This window comes from Oncorhynchus kisutch, unplaced genomic scaffold (assembly GCF_002021735.2).
Source record: "Oncorhynchus kisutch isolate 150728-3 unplaced genomic scaffold, Okis_V2 scaffold732, whole genome shotgun sequence".
In the NCBI taxonomy this organism is placed as follows: Eukaryota; Metazoa; Chordata; class Actinopteri; order Salmoniformes; family Salmonidae; genus Oncorhynchus; species Oncorhynchus kisutch.
Genome location: NW_022262677.1, coordinates 167,501 through 182,201, shown reverse-complemented (window position 1 = coordinate 182,201; position 14,701 = coordinate 167,501). Strand labels below are relative to the sequence as shown.

Genomic DNA, 14,701 nt, shown 5'->3' with positions numbered 1-14,701 from the left:
TTCATCCGGCTGGTCCAGACATGTTGTGTTGTATGCAGTGTGGTTGTCATTCATCCGGCTGGTCCAGACATGTGTGTTGTATGGTAGCAGTGTGGTTGTCATTCATCCGGCTGGTCCAGACATGTGTTGTTGTATGCAGTGTGGTTGTCATTCATCCGGCTGGTCCAGACATGTGTTGTTGTATGCAGTGTGGTTGTCATTCATCCGGCTGGTCCAGACATGTGTTGTTGTATGTAGTCATTCATCCGAACATGTGGTTGTCAGCATTCATCCGGCTGGTCCAGACATGTGTTGTTGTATGCAGTGTGGTTGTCATTCATCCGGCTGGTCCAGACATTGTTGTTGTATGTCAGTGTGGTTTGTCATTCATCCGGCTGGTCCAGACATGTGTTGTTGTATGCAGTGTGGTTTGTCATTCATCCGGCTGGTCCAGACATGTTTGTTGTATGCCAGTGTGTTTGTCATTCATCCCGGCTGGTCCAGACATGTGTTGTTGTATGCAGTGTGGTTGTCATTCATCCGGCTGGTCCAGACATGTGTTGTTGTATGCAGTGTGGTTGTCATTCATCCGGCTGGTCCAGACATGTGTTGTTGTATGTGTGTGGTTGTCATTCATCCGCTGGTCCAGACATGTGTTGTTGTATGTAGTGTGGTTGTCATTCATCCGGCTGGTCCAGACATGTGTTGTTGTATTGTGGTGGTTGTCATTCATCCGGCTGTTCCAGACATGTGTTTGTTGTATGTAGTGGTGGTTGTCATTCACTACCCCGTGTGCAGCATGTTTTGTGATTGATGTTGTCAGCAAACATGTGTTTTGACTGATCCCCATATGTTTATAAAGACGGACTGTCCCAGTGTCTGTTGTTGTTCTATGACAGTATAAGAGTTAAGAGCGACCTCTCCCATAGTGCTTGGCTCCACAGTGCGTTGCCTGATGGTAATGCGTTTTTTTTTCTCCTTCAGATCTGAACCAGCTCTTCCGTTTGTGCTTGGGAGCACGGCGACAGGGGCGGAGTACGGAGCCGTCTCCGCCCTCAGCATCACCCACGACTGCACCCGCCTGCTCTGTGGCTTTGCCAAGGGACATATCACCATGTGGGATCTGGCCAATGGGAGCTTCTGCGAACCATTACCGACGCCCCACCCACCCGGCACCGCCATCTTACATGTCAAGGTAGTCTGTCTGTGTAAAAGTCAAGTTGAATTGAAACGCGTCTTCTGCTCAGGTCGTCTCTATTGAACTCCTCGGTTGTCCCTCTCTCTCTCTCTCTCAGTTCACCGATGACCCTACGCTGGCAGTGTGCAACGACAGCGGTGGCTCTGTGTTTGAGCTGGCTTTCAGGTAATACTCATTTGTCTCCTCAGAGATTGTGTGTGTGTGTGAAGTTACCTGCAGTGACTGACAGGGGGCAGTATTGCTCTGCAGACACTAGGAGTGATGTGCTGGTTGACTCAACATGCAGTCCCCGCGGACACTGTGGGCGGGTGGGTTTAGGGCCATGTAATATTGTGTGGATGAAGGGCGGGTGGGTGGCGTGCGGGTTGAATAAAGGGAAAACAATGCATAAAAAAATCCATAAATGTATAATTAGTTTGCATATCTATCGGCTACATTGAGTTTTATCTTTCCTTGTGTCTATCTGGCATTAGTGTGTAAGCATCACTTTTAGGGCCAAATACAACAACAACATGAAGGTTTTATCTACAACTGCACTCTGGTGAACATAGTGTAGGTGGATATTTAAACCAATGGGTGGAAACAGAGGCAAACAGGACATTCTGTAGCCTTTTGCCGTCCACAAAAGACAAACAGGACATTCTGTAGCCTGTTGCCGTCCACAAAAGACAAACAGGACATTCTGTAGCCTGTTGCCGTCCACAAAAGACAAACAGGACATTCTGTAGCCTGTTGCCGTCCACAAAAGACAAACAGGACATTCTGTAGCCTGTTGCCGTCCACAAAAGACAAACAGGACATTCTGTAGCCTGTTGCCGTCCACAAAAGACAAACAGGACAAAACATCAAAATAAAGAACAATAGTAGCAACCAAACGTCTACCAAATACAAACACATCAAGACTATAACAGGCCCAGACTATAACAGGCCCAGACTATAACAGGCCCAGACTATAACAGGCCCAGACTATAACAGGCCCAGACTATAACAGGCCCAGACTATAACAGGCCCAGACTATAACAGGCCCAGACTATAACAACAGATATAACAGGCCCAGACTATAACAGGCCCAGACTATAACAGGCCCAGACTATAACAGACTATAACAGGCCCAGACTATAACAGGCCCAGACTATAACAGGCCAGACTATAACAGGCCCAGACTATAACAGGCCCAGACTATAACAGGCCCAGACTATAACAGGCCCAGACTATAACAGGCCCAGACTATAGCAGGCCCAGACTATAACAGACAATAGCAGGCCCAGACTATAACAGACAATAGCAGGCCCAGACTATAACAGACATAGCAGGCCCAGACTGTAACAGGCCCAGACTATAACAGACAATAGCAGGCCCAGACTATAACAGACAATAACAGCCCAGACTATAACAGACAATAGCAGGCCCAGACAATAGCAGGCCCAGACTATAACAGACAATAGCAGGCCCAGACTATAACAGACAATAGCAGGCCCAGACTGTAACAGGCCCAGACTATAACAGGCCCAGACTATAACAGACAATAGCAGGCCCAGACTATAACAGGCCCAGACTATAACAGACTATAACAGGCCCAGACTATAACAGACAATAGCAGGCCCAGACTATAACAGACAATAGCAGGCCCAGACAATAACAGACATTAGCAGGCCCGACTATAACAGCCCAGACTATAGCAGGCCCAGACTATAACAGACAATAGCAGCCCAGACTATAACAGACAATAGCAGGACCAGACTGTAACAGTCCCAGACTATAACAGACTATAACAGGCCCAGATTATAACAGGCCCAGACTATAGCACACTGTAACATGCCCAAACTATAACAGACTATATCAGGCCCAGACTATAACAGGTCCAGACTACAACAGACTATATCAGGCCCAGACTAAAAGGCCCAGACTACAACAGACTATATCAGGCCCAGACTAAAACAGGCCCAGACTATAACAGACTGTAACAGGCCCACCCCTGTCACTATCTGTAACCACAGTCTAACAGTACATTATTTTAATGAGGTATTACAGCGAGACAGGGAGTGTGTGTGTGTGTGTAATGAGGTATTACAGTGAGACAGAATGACCCCTGCTCTGTTTGACATTATTATACAAAGCTGTCTCTCTTATTCAGGTCAGATGAATGGAAATAGGGGCAGAAGTACTTTTTGGGTTTCTGGCTCCTCTAAGGGTTGTGTCCCAAATGGCTCCCTATAAAGTGCACTACATCTGACCAGGCCCATAGGGTGCCGTTTGGGACTCATACACTCTGTTCTGTACGGCGTGTGTGTGTCAGAATGTGAGGGCTTTAGGGGAATAGGATATTCAATATTGTTCTAATGAACCACAGTTCTACTTTGGGACTGGAGATATGTTTATTTTGTTAGTCTGTGAGGGGCTTGTTTTATATCTTTACTTGTTTTGTTCTCTCTCCTTTCCCTCCTCCCTCTTCTCTCTCCCCTCCTCCCTCTTCTCTCTTCTCTCTTCTCTCTCCTCTCTCTCCTCCCTCTTCTCTCTCGCTCTTCTCTCTCCCCTCCTCCCTCTTCTCTCTCGCTCTCTCTCTCCCCTCCTCCCTCTTCTCTCTCGCTCTTCTCTCTCTCCTCTCCCTCCTCCCTCTTCTCTCTCGCTCTCCTCTCCCCCTCTCCCTCTTCCTCTTCCCTCTCTCTCTCTCTTCTCTCTCCCCTCCTCCTCTCTCTCTCGCTCTTCTCTCTCCCCTCCTCCCCTCTTCTCTCTCTCTTCTCCTCGCTCTTCTCTCTCCCCTCCTCCCTCTTCTCTCTCGCTCTTCTCTCTCCCCTCCTCCCTCTTCTCTCCTCTCGCTCTTCTCTCTCCCCTCCTCCCTCTTCTCTCTCGCTCTTCTCTCTCCCCCCTCCCTCTTCCCTCTCTCTCGCTCTTCTCTCTCCCCTCCTCCCTCTTCTCTCTCGCTCTTCTCTCTCCCCTCCTCCCTCTTCTCTCTCGCTCTTCTCTCTCCCCTCCTCCCCTCTTTCTCTCTCGCTTCTTCTCTCTCCCCTCCTCCCTCTTCTCCTCTCGCTCTTCTCTCTCCCCTCCTCCTCTTCTCTCTCGCTCTTCTCTCTCTCCCTCCTCCCTCTTCTTCTCTCCTCGCTCTTCTCTCTCCCTCCTCCTCCCCCTCTTCTCTCTCGCTCTTCTCTTCCCCCTCCTCCCTCTTCTCTCTCTCGCTCTTCTCTCTCCCTCCTCTCTTCTTCTCGCTCTTCTCTCTCCCCTCCCTCTTCTCTCTCGCTCTTCTCTCTCCCCTCCTCCCTCTTCTCTCTCGCTCTTCTCTCTCCCCTCCCCCTCTCTCCCTCTCTCTCTCGCTCTTCTCTCTCCCCTCCTCCCTCTTCTCTCTCGCTCTTCTCTCTCCCCTCCTCCCTCTTCTCTCGCTCTTCTCTCTCCCCTCGCCCTCTTCTCTCGCTACTTCTCGCTCGCTCTCTCTCTTCTCCCCTCCTCCCTCTTGTCTCTCCTTCTCGCTCTTCTCTCTCCCCTCCTCCCTCTTCTCTCTCGCTCTTCTCTCTCCCCTCCTCCCTCTTCTCTCTCGCTCTTCTCTCTCCCCTCCTCTCCCTCTTCTCTCTCGCTCTTCCTCTCCCTCCTCCCTCTTCTCTCTCTCTCTTCTCTCCCCCTCCTCCCTCTTCTCTCCCTCGCTCTCTCTCTCCCCTCCTCCCCTCTTCTCTCCTCGCTCTCTCTCTCCCTCCTCCCTCCTTCTCTCTCTCTTTCTCTCTCGCTCTTCTCTCTCCCCTCCCTCTTCTCTCTCCTCTCTTCTCTCTCCCCTCCCTCTTCTCTCTCGCTCTTCTCTCTCCCCTCCTCTTCTCTCTCGCTCTTCTCTCTCCCCTCCCTCTTCTCTCTCGCTCTTCTCTCTCTCCCCTCCCTCTTCTCTCTCGCTCTTCTCTCTCCCCTCCCCTCTTCTCTCTCCTCCGCTCCTCTCTCGCTCTTCTCCTCCTCCCCTCCCTCTTCTCTCTCGCTCTTCTCTCCCCCCTCCCTCTTCTCTCTCGCTCTCTCTCTCCCCTCCCTCTTCTCTCTCGCTCTTCTCTCTCCCCTCCTCCCTCTCTCTCTCTCTCTTCTCTCTCCCCTCCTCCCTCTTCTCTCGCTCTTCTCTCTCCCCTCCTCCCTCTTCTCCTCGCTCTCTCTCTCGTCTTCTCTCTCCCCTCCTCCCTCTCTCTCTCCCCTCCTCCTCCTTCTCTCTCCCCTCCTCCCTCTTTCTCTCGCTCTTCTCTCTCCTTCTCTCCCTCCTTCTCTCTCCCCTTATCACCTCCCTCTTCTCACTCGCTCTTCCTCTCCACCTCCTCCCTCTTCTCTCTCGACTCTTCTCTCCTCCCCTCCTTCCCTCTTTCTCTCTCGCTCTTCTTCTCTCCTCCCCACCCTCCCTCTTCCTCCTTCGCTCTTCTCTCCCCTCTCGTCTACTATCTATCAATGTAATTACCTTACTTTCCTCCCTCTTTCTCTCTCGTCTTCTCTCTCCCCTACTTATTTCCTCTTTACGTTTCCTCCCTCTTCTCTCTCGCTCCTTCTCTCTCCCTATTCCTCCCCCTCTTCTCTCCGCTCTTCTCTCTCCGACCTCCTCCCTCTTCTCTCTCGCTCTTCTCTCTCCTCTCCCCTCCTCCCTCTCTCTCGTCCGCTCGTCTCTCTCCCTCCTCCCTCCTTCCTCCTCCCCTCCTCCCTCTTCTCTCGCTCTTCTCTCTCTTCTCTCTCGCTCTCTCTCTCTTCTCTTCTCTCGCTCTCTCTCTCTCTCTCTCCCCTCTCCCTCTTCTCACTCGCTCTTCTCTCTCCGCTCTTCTCTCCTCTTCCCCTCCTCCCTCTTCTCTCTCGCTCTTCTCTCTCCACTCCTCCCTTCTTCGCTCTCGCTCTTCTCTCTTCGCCCCTCCTCCCTCGTTCTCTCTCTCGCTCTTCTCTCTCCCCCTCCCCTCCCTCTTCTCTCTCTCGCTCTTCTCTCTCCCCTCCTCCCTCTTCTCTCTCGCTCTTCTCTCTCCTTCTCTCTCTCTCTCTCCCTTCTCTCTCCCTCTTCCCTCTTCGCTCTCCCTCCTCCCTTTTCTCTCTCCGCCCCTCTCCTTTTCTCTCTCCCCTCCTCCCTTTTCTCTTCCCCTCCTCCCTCTTCTCTCTCCCCTCTTCTCTCCTTCTCTCTCCTCCCCCCTCTCCCTTTTCTCTCTCCCCTCCTCCCTCTTCTCCCCTCCCTCCTCTCTCCCCCTCTCTCTCTTCGTCTCTGCTCTCTCTCTTCTCCCCCCTCATCTCTGTTTCTCTTCTGCTGCCTCTCGCTCGCTCTCCTCCCTCCTCTCTCTCCTCCCTCCCTCTCTCTCTCTCTCTCTGCGTGTAGGAGGGTTGATGGGGATGCGTACATGTGAGTCTCGTTGTCTGTTCAGTGGCTCTAAGGGAGAGGTGTGTAATGTGGAGCCTCTCCTTACCGCCCCGGACCTGAAGGATCACCCCATCACACAGTACTCTCTCCTGGCCATGGCCTCTCTTACTAAGGTAAACCCTGTACCAGGTTACCCAACTGGCGACCATTATTTCACCCCCTTTTGTTTTCTGGGTAAAAATTAAAAAAGACGTATTTTTATTCAAATATTTTATTGTTGGACAACAACAAAAACGGTAAAATCACCAGCAAATCAGCTCAAATGATTTTAATTTTGGAAATATGTTCCCTAGTATTCCCACGCATAATAGAGAGAGGGATACACTGAGTGGCCAGTTTATTAGGTACACCCCCCCCCCCCCCGCCCGTTCACCAAAATGGTTTGCTCCTACAGACAGTGAGTCATGTGGCTTGCTATATAAAGCAGGCATCAAGGCATTCAGTTACTGTTGGATTGAACGTTAGAATGGTCTAAGCGACGTGGTAAGATCGTCGGTTCCAGGATCTCAGAAACTGACAGCCTCCTGGGCTTTTCACACACGACAATCTCTAGTGTTTTTATTTTATTTAACCAGGCAAGTCAGTTAAGAACAAATTCTTATTTTCAATGACGGCCTGGGAACAGTGGGTTAACTGCCTGTTCAGGGGCAGAACGACAGATTTGTACCATGTCAGCTCAGGGGTTTCAACTTGCAATCTTCCGGTTACTAGTACAACACTCTAACCACTAGGCTACCCTGCCGCCCCAAGAATGGTGTGACAAACAAAACATCCAGTCAGCGGAAGTCCTGTGGGAGAAAACAGCTCGTTGATGAGAGGTTGAAGGAGAATGGTAAGAATCATGGGAACTAACAGGCTGGCCACACACAAGCAAATAATGGCATCTGAACAGCCTCTCGGAACACACAACTCGTCGCTCCTTGTCGCTCCTTGTCATGGATGCTCTATCTCAGCAGACGACCACACCGGGGTCCTATCAGCTACAAACAAGGAGAAACTGCTGCAATGGGCAGGCCATCACCAACACTGCTGCAGTGGGCAGGCCATCACCAACACTGCTGCAGTGGGCAGGCCATCACCAACACTGCTGCAGTGGGCAGGCCATCACCAACACTGCTGCAGTGGGCAGGCCATCACCAACACTGCTGCAGTGGGCAGGCCATCACCAACACTGCTGCAGTGGGCAGGCCATCACCAACACTGCTGCAGTGGGCAGGCCATCACCAACACTGCTGCAGTGGGCAGGCCATCACCAACACTGCTGCAGTGGGCAGGCCATCACCAACACTGCTGCAGTGGGCAGGCCATCACCAACACTGGACAATTAAGTAGTGGAAAAACACTGCCTGGTCTGATGACTGTTTCGGCATGGCGATGGCAGTCAGGATGTGGTGTAGGCAGCCACAACCCCTGCCTGGGGTCAACGGTAAAGGCTGGTGGTGTATTCCTGCCACGCGTTAGGGGTCCCCTATTCCTGCCACGCGTTAGGGTCCCCTATTCCTGCCACGCGTTAGGGTCCCCTATTCCTGCCACGCGTTAGGGTCCCCTATTCCGGCCACGCGTTAGGGTCCCTATTCCTGCCACGCGTTAGGGTCCCTATTCCTGCCACGCGTTAGGGTCCCTATTCCTGCCACGCGTTAGGGTCCCTATTCCTGCCACGCGTTAGGGTCCCTATTCCTGCCACGCGTTAGGGTCCCTATTCCTGCCACGCGTTAGGGTCCCTATTCCTGCCACGCGTTAGGGTCCCTATTCCTGCCACGCGTTAGGGTCCCTATTCCTGCCACGCGTTAGGGTCCCTATTCCTGCCACGCGTTAGGGTCCCTATTCCTGCCACGCGTTAGGGTCCCTATTCCCTGCCACGCGTTAGGGTCCCTATTCCTGCCACGCGTTAGGGTCCCTATTCCTGCCACGCGTTAGGGTCCCTATTACTGCCACGCGTTAGGTCCCTTGATACCAATTGAGCAACGTTTCCTTGTCCTGGAAAATTCAGGCTGTTCTGGAGTTAAAGGGGTCTGACCCAGTACTAGATGGGTTACCTAATAAACTGGCCACAGAGTGTACGTGATCGTATTACACACTATACACTGTACACAAGGTTTGAATGATTATGTTTAAGTCATGTTAAATCTGTTTGGGCTTCTTGCGGTCAATTTGCAGTCTACAAATGATCTGTAATTATGTTCTGGACCCCTGACCATCTGCTAAAGAATAAACAGCCCCGCAGCTGAATCTGGTTGATGATCCTGTCCTACACCCACACACTACACCCTACACACTACACCCTACACACTACACCCTACAAACTACACCCTACACCCTATACACTATACACAACACACAACACACTACACACTACACACTACACACTATACACTACACTATACACTATACACTATACACTATACACTACACACTATACACAACACACTATACACTACACCCTACACACTACACCCTATACACTATACACTATACACAACACACTACACACTACACACTATACACTACACACTATACACAACACACTACACACTACACACTACACACTATACACTACACACTACACCCTATACACTATACACTATACACAACACACTACACACCACACACCACACACTATACACTACACACTATACACTACACACTACACACTACACTACACACTACACACTACACACTATACACTATACACTACACACTACACACTATACACTACACACTATACACTATACACTACACACTACACTATACCCTATACACTATACACTATACACTACACACTACATTGACACCCTACACACTATACACTACACCCTATACCCTTCACCCTATACACTACACACTATACACTACACACTATACACTACACACTATACACTACACACTATACACTACACACTATACACTACACACTATACACTATACACTATACACTATACACTATACACTATACACACTACACTATACACTACACACTACACACTACACACTACACACTACACCCTATACACTATACACTATACACTACACACTATACACTGCACACTACACCCTATACACTACACCCTATACACTACACACTACACTACACACTACACCCTATACACTATACACTGCACACTACACCCTATACACTACACCCTATACACTACACACTACACTACACCCTATACACTATACACAACACACTACACACTATACACTACACACTACACCCTATACACTACACACTACTCACTACATTGACAACCTACAGTTAACATTGTTATTGTTATTTTTGTCTTACTCTTTAATTCCACTGAGAATATTTGTCTTTGTCTGTTTTCAATCCAACACGAGCTTGTTCCTTTCAGATTCTAGTGATCGGACTGAAGCCTTCTCTCAAAGTGTGGATGACATTTCCCCTATGGCAAGGTACCTCTTCTCTCATCTAGGTCTTTCTCCCTCTCCCTCACAACCCTCCCCCTCTCTCATTATCCTTCTCTGACCTCTCTTCTCCCTCACAACCCTCCCCCTCTCTCATTATCCTTCTCTGACCTCTCTTCTCCCTCAACCCTCCCTCTAGTTATCCTTCTCTGACCTCTCTTCTCCCTCACAACCCTCCCCCTCTCTCGTTATCCTTCTGACCTCTCTTCTCCCTCACAACCCTCCCCCTCTCTCGTTATCCTTCTCTGACCTCCTCCCTCACAATCCTTCCTCTCTCTCGTTATATCCTTCTCTGATCTCTCTTCTCCCTCAACCCTTCCTCTCTCTAGTTATCCTTCTCTGACCTCTCTTCTCCCTCAACCCTCCCTCTCTCTCGTTATCCTTCTCTGACCTCTCTTCTCCCTCACAATCCTTCCTCTCTCTCTCGTTATCCTTCTCTGACCTCTCTTCTCCCTTAACCCTTCCTCTCTCTCGTTATCCTTCTCTGACCTCTCTTCTCCCTCAACCCTTCCTCTCTCTAGTTATCCTTCTCTGACCTCTCTTCTCCCTCAACCCTTCCTCTCTCTAGTTATCCTTCTCTGACCTCTCTTACCCCTCAACCCTTCCTCTCTCTAGTTATCCTTCTCTGACCTCTCTTCTCCCTCAACCCTTCCTCTCTCTAGTTATCCTTCTCTGACCTCTCTTACCCCTCAACCCTTCCTCTCTCTAGTTATCCTTCTCTGACCTCTCTTCCCCCTCAACCCTTCCTCTCTCTAGTTATCCTTCTCTGACCTCTCTTCTCCCTCAACCCTTCCTCTCTCTAGTTATCCTTCTCTGACCTCCCTCAACCCTTCCTCTCTCTAGTTATCCTTCTCTGACCTCTCTTCTCCCTCAACCCTTCCTCTCTCTAGTTATCCTTCTCTGACCTCTCTTCCCCCTCAACCCTTCCTCTCTCTAGTTATCCTTCTCTGACCTCTCTTCTCCCTCAACCCTTCCTCTCTCTAGTTATCCTTCTCTGACCTCTCTTCTCCCTCTCCCGCTCTCCTTCCCACCCTCTCTGTGACCTCTTCCCTGTTGCTTGCTCTAATGGGCTCTTGCCTCACTGTAGAACGGCGCTAAAGACCCATAATGTTATTATAAACTCATCTCTAAGCCTTTATTGAATGTCACAATCATAACATGTCTAGTTACTGCTAGGAACAGAACAGGAGATTGGAGGGAGGGGGGGGAGGGGGCACAATAGATGCTGCATGGCTAGGAACAGAACAGGAGATTGGAGGCTGGGGGGGAGGCACAATAGATGCTGCCTGGCTAGGAACAGAACAGGAGATTGGAGGCTGGGGGGGAGGCACAATAGATGCTGCCTGGCTAGGAACAGAACAGGAGAAAGGCCCTGTAATTTCTATTCATTGTATAAAGATTCAGCTATTTGCTGAACTGATTAAAGTACATCAGTCTTCATCATACACTGTGGTAGTGCCTGTAATAAGGTTTTGTTCACAGACAGCAGGCAGAGAGAATATAAAGGCTGGAGGACATTGTTGGAGAACCCTTTTGTTCCAATAAACCCCGGGCATTTGTTTTGGTTCTTCGTATGAGGGTTATTCACCTCATCCTCCACCAGTCTGTAGCACCCACCTCGCTGATACACACTACACCCTGGCAACCGTTTTATACACCACAATACTCACCGTGGATTGGCTGTCGTATTGGAACGGCTAGAAATGGCACCCTGGTCTAAAGTAGTGCGCTATATAGGGAATAGGGTGTCATTTGCCCTGGTCTAAAGTAGTGCACTATATAGGGAATAGGGTGCCATTTGGGACACTGATGAATAAGACCTGTCTATTGTTGTTGATGTTGCAGACGGACCCGACCAGTGTTCCCCAGCTGGCCTGGCAGTTTGTCCCCGTTCAGAAGGTGGTCAACCCCGTCCTGGCATTCTGCAGAGGAGACACCGTACACTTCCTGCTGGTAACACCTCACTTCCTGTTTACTTCCTGGTTACCATTATTCCTTGTTTAGTAAACAATAACAATATATTTTTTGTTGTTGTTGTAAACTTACTGTCCTGTTGACTGACTGGCTGTTTGTGTCCAGGTGAAGAAGGATGAGACCGGAACCATCCATGTCATCAAGCAAAGACAACTGCAGCTGAACTGTGACATCATCAGTCTGAATGTAAGTTCCGCATGATGTCACTTCGGGATCTGTCTTTCTTTACAGGCCTCTCTTCTTTTTTTTAACCCTCTGCCCTTCTCCGTTCCTTCCTCTTATCCTTACTGAATGGGCGTGTTTGACGTCGCAGCTGATTTGAAATGTTTAGTCAAGACTGACTGATCTACAAAGAACTTTGCATTATAAATAACTACTCATTATTATTTGTCAGACAGTCACAATTTACTCATGATACGTCACAGTTTTGAACACAGCCAAGGTCTCTCTCTGTCGCCATTGTTCTGTCGCGCTTTCTGGTTCTGGCTCTGCCTCTTTGTTATTATCCCCCTCCTTCACCCCCTGCCTCTCTGTTATTATCCCTCTCCTTCACCCCCTGCCTCTCTGTTATTATCCCTCTCCTTCACCCCCTGCCTCTCTGTTATTATCCCTCTCCTTCACCCCCTGCCTCTCTGTTATTATCCCTCTCCTTCACCCCCTGCCTCTCTGTTATTATCCCTCTCCTTCACCCCCTGCCTCTCTGTTATTATCCCTCTCCTTCACCCCCTGCCTCTCTGTTATTATCCCTCTCCTTCACCCCCTGCCTCTCTGTTATTATCCCTCTCCTTCACCCGATGCCTCTCTGTTATTATCCCTCTCCTTCACCCCCTGCCTCTCTATTATCCCTCTCCTTCACCCCCTGCCTCTCTATTATCCCTCTCCTTCACCCCCTGCCTCTCTGTTATTAGCCCTCTCCTTCACCCTTTCCTCTGTTATTATCCCCCTCCTTCACCCCCTGCCTCTCTGTTATTATCCCCCTCCTTCACCCCCTGCCTCTCTGTTATTATCCCTCTCCTTCACCCCCTGCCTTCCTGTTATTATCCATCTCCTTCACCCCCTGCCTTCCTGTTATTATCCCTCTCCTTCACCCCCTGCCTCTGTTATTATCCCTCTCCTTCACCCCCTGCCTTCCTGTTATTATCCATCTCCTTCACCCCCTGCCTCTCTGTTATTATCCCCCTCCTTCCCCCCTGCCTCCCTTTGTCTCTCTCTGTGTCTCTCTTGCTCTTTCACACCCACTCACCTATTGTGTTCCCCCTCCCCCTCCACAGTGGATCAACAGTCGTACCCTGGTGGTGATGGACAGTGGGGAGAAGCTGCGTGTGGTGGACCGACCCAGCCAGGAGGAGCTGGAGAGCTTGGACGTGGCTGAGGTGCAGCTGGTCTACAACAGCAGCCATTTTAAATCGCTGGCAACGGGGGGAAACGTCAGCCAGGCACTGGTGAGGGTCAGGGGTGAGGGGTCAGGGTCAGATGTCAGAGGTGACTGTAGAGAAGTTGCGGTGGGTAGGATAGATAGTGAGGGTTGAGAAGTAATGGTAGGGGTGAAAGGGCATGGAGAAGGGGTCAGTAGCTGTAGAGGGGAAGGCATCACCTGGCACTGGCAAAGGTCACAGGTGAGGGGTTAGAGGTCAGTGGTAGTAGAGGGTGTCAGGTAAGTTTTATGGGTCAAAGGTTAAGGGTTATGGAGCAGGGTCAGACAGTACAGGACTAGGCTGGCTAGTGGGAAAAGGTTGCACAAGATAATTTATCCCCCTGAAGAATCAGTCTCCGCTACCTTAACTACTAAACACCAAACTGTTGAAACCAGCTGGGAAGGTTACAAACCACTACCTGGAATGAAACCTTTTAATCACCAGTCTACCTGTTGTAGAGCAGCTGGCTCTGTCCAATCACACAGGACCAACGTCCTCGTCACTGGATCAGAAGCAGCCAGAGAGGAGAGCGTCTCTTCAGGGGGACTGAAGCTGTTCAATCAAGGAGCAGGGGGGTCACCAGTGATTCCCTCCCACCTGTCTCCCATACCTCTACATGGAGTTATTCAGAGTCAACATAACCATGATGTTTTGGATCTTCCTGAAATAATCATTGAATCCGTACGAAGGTCTTGTTCAGGATTCTTGGCATATATTTGCCACATTTGTATCTAAAAGTATTATTGAGAAATAGCAGTCATGGTTGATTTTCACTCTGAATAACAGTGTCCTGGCCTTTGACCTCTGCTCTCCAGACTAACAGTGTTGTGTTTTAGGCCCTAGTAGGAGAGAAGGCCTGCTACCAGTCTGTCTGCAGCTACGCAGGACAGATGGTGTTACTGGGGACCAAGGTAGGTGTGTGTGTGGTGTCTGTCTCTGTCTGTGTCTCTGTCTGTGTCTCTGTGTGTGTGTGTGTGTCTCTGTGTGTGTGTGTGTGTCTGTGTGTGTGTGTGTGTGTGTGTGTGTGTGTGTGTGTGTGTGTGTGTGTGTGTGTGTGTGTGTGTGTGTGTGTACAGTTGAAGTAGAAACACAAGCGTTGTCTAATTGAGTCCTTCTCTCTTCCAGTCAGCCCACATCCTGACTCTGAGGAACTGGAGGGAGGTAAGTTTGTCTCTGACTTGCCACCATACCAGTCTAAAACTAAAGGTTATCTATTATATCATTCTACCTATGTGTCTCTGAGAGGGATTTAATGGACCTGTGTCTCTGAGAGGGATTTAATGGACCTGTGTGTCTCTGAGGGGGATTTAATGGACCTGTGTGTCTCTGAGGGGGATTTAATGGACCTGTCTCTCTGAGGGGGATTTAATG

At 49.9% G+C, this 14,701-nt stretch overlaps 1 protein-coding gene and 1 pseudogene across 1 annotated transcript; both read left to right on the top strand.

The window, feature by feature from the left end:
* Positions 1-963: 963 nt before the first annotated feature.
* Positions 964-1,664, top strand: LOC116361726 (vacuolar protein sorting-associated protein 8 homolog; the record flags this gene model as incomplete). The annotated part of the gene is made up of 2 exons (XM_031816038.1): positions 964-1,174; positions 1,275-1,664. Coding segments are annotated over 2 exons (283 nt in total), but the record flags the coding sequence as incomplete, so codon positions are not given.
* Positions 1,665-6,479: 4,815 nt separating this feature from the next.
* Positions 6,480-14,701, top strand: part of LOC109885379 (vacuolar protein sorting-associated protein 8 homolog) — a 106,863-nt pseudogene continuing 98,641 nt past the window's right edge.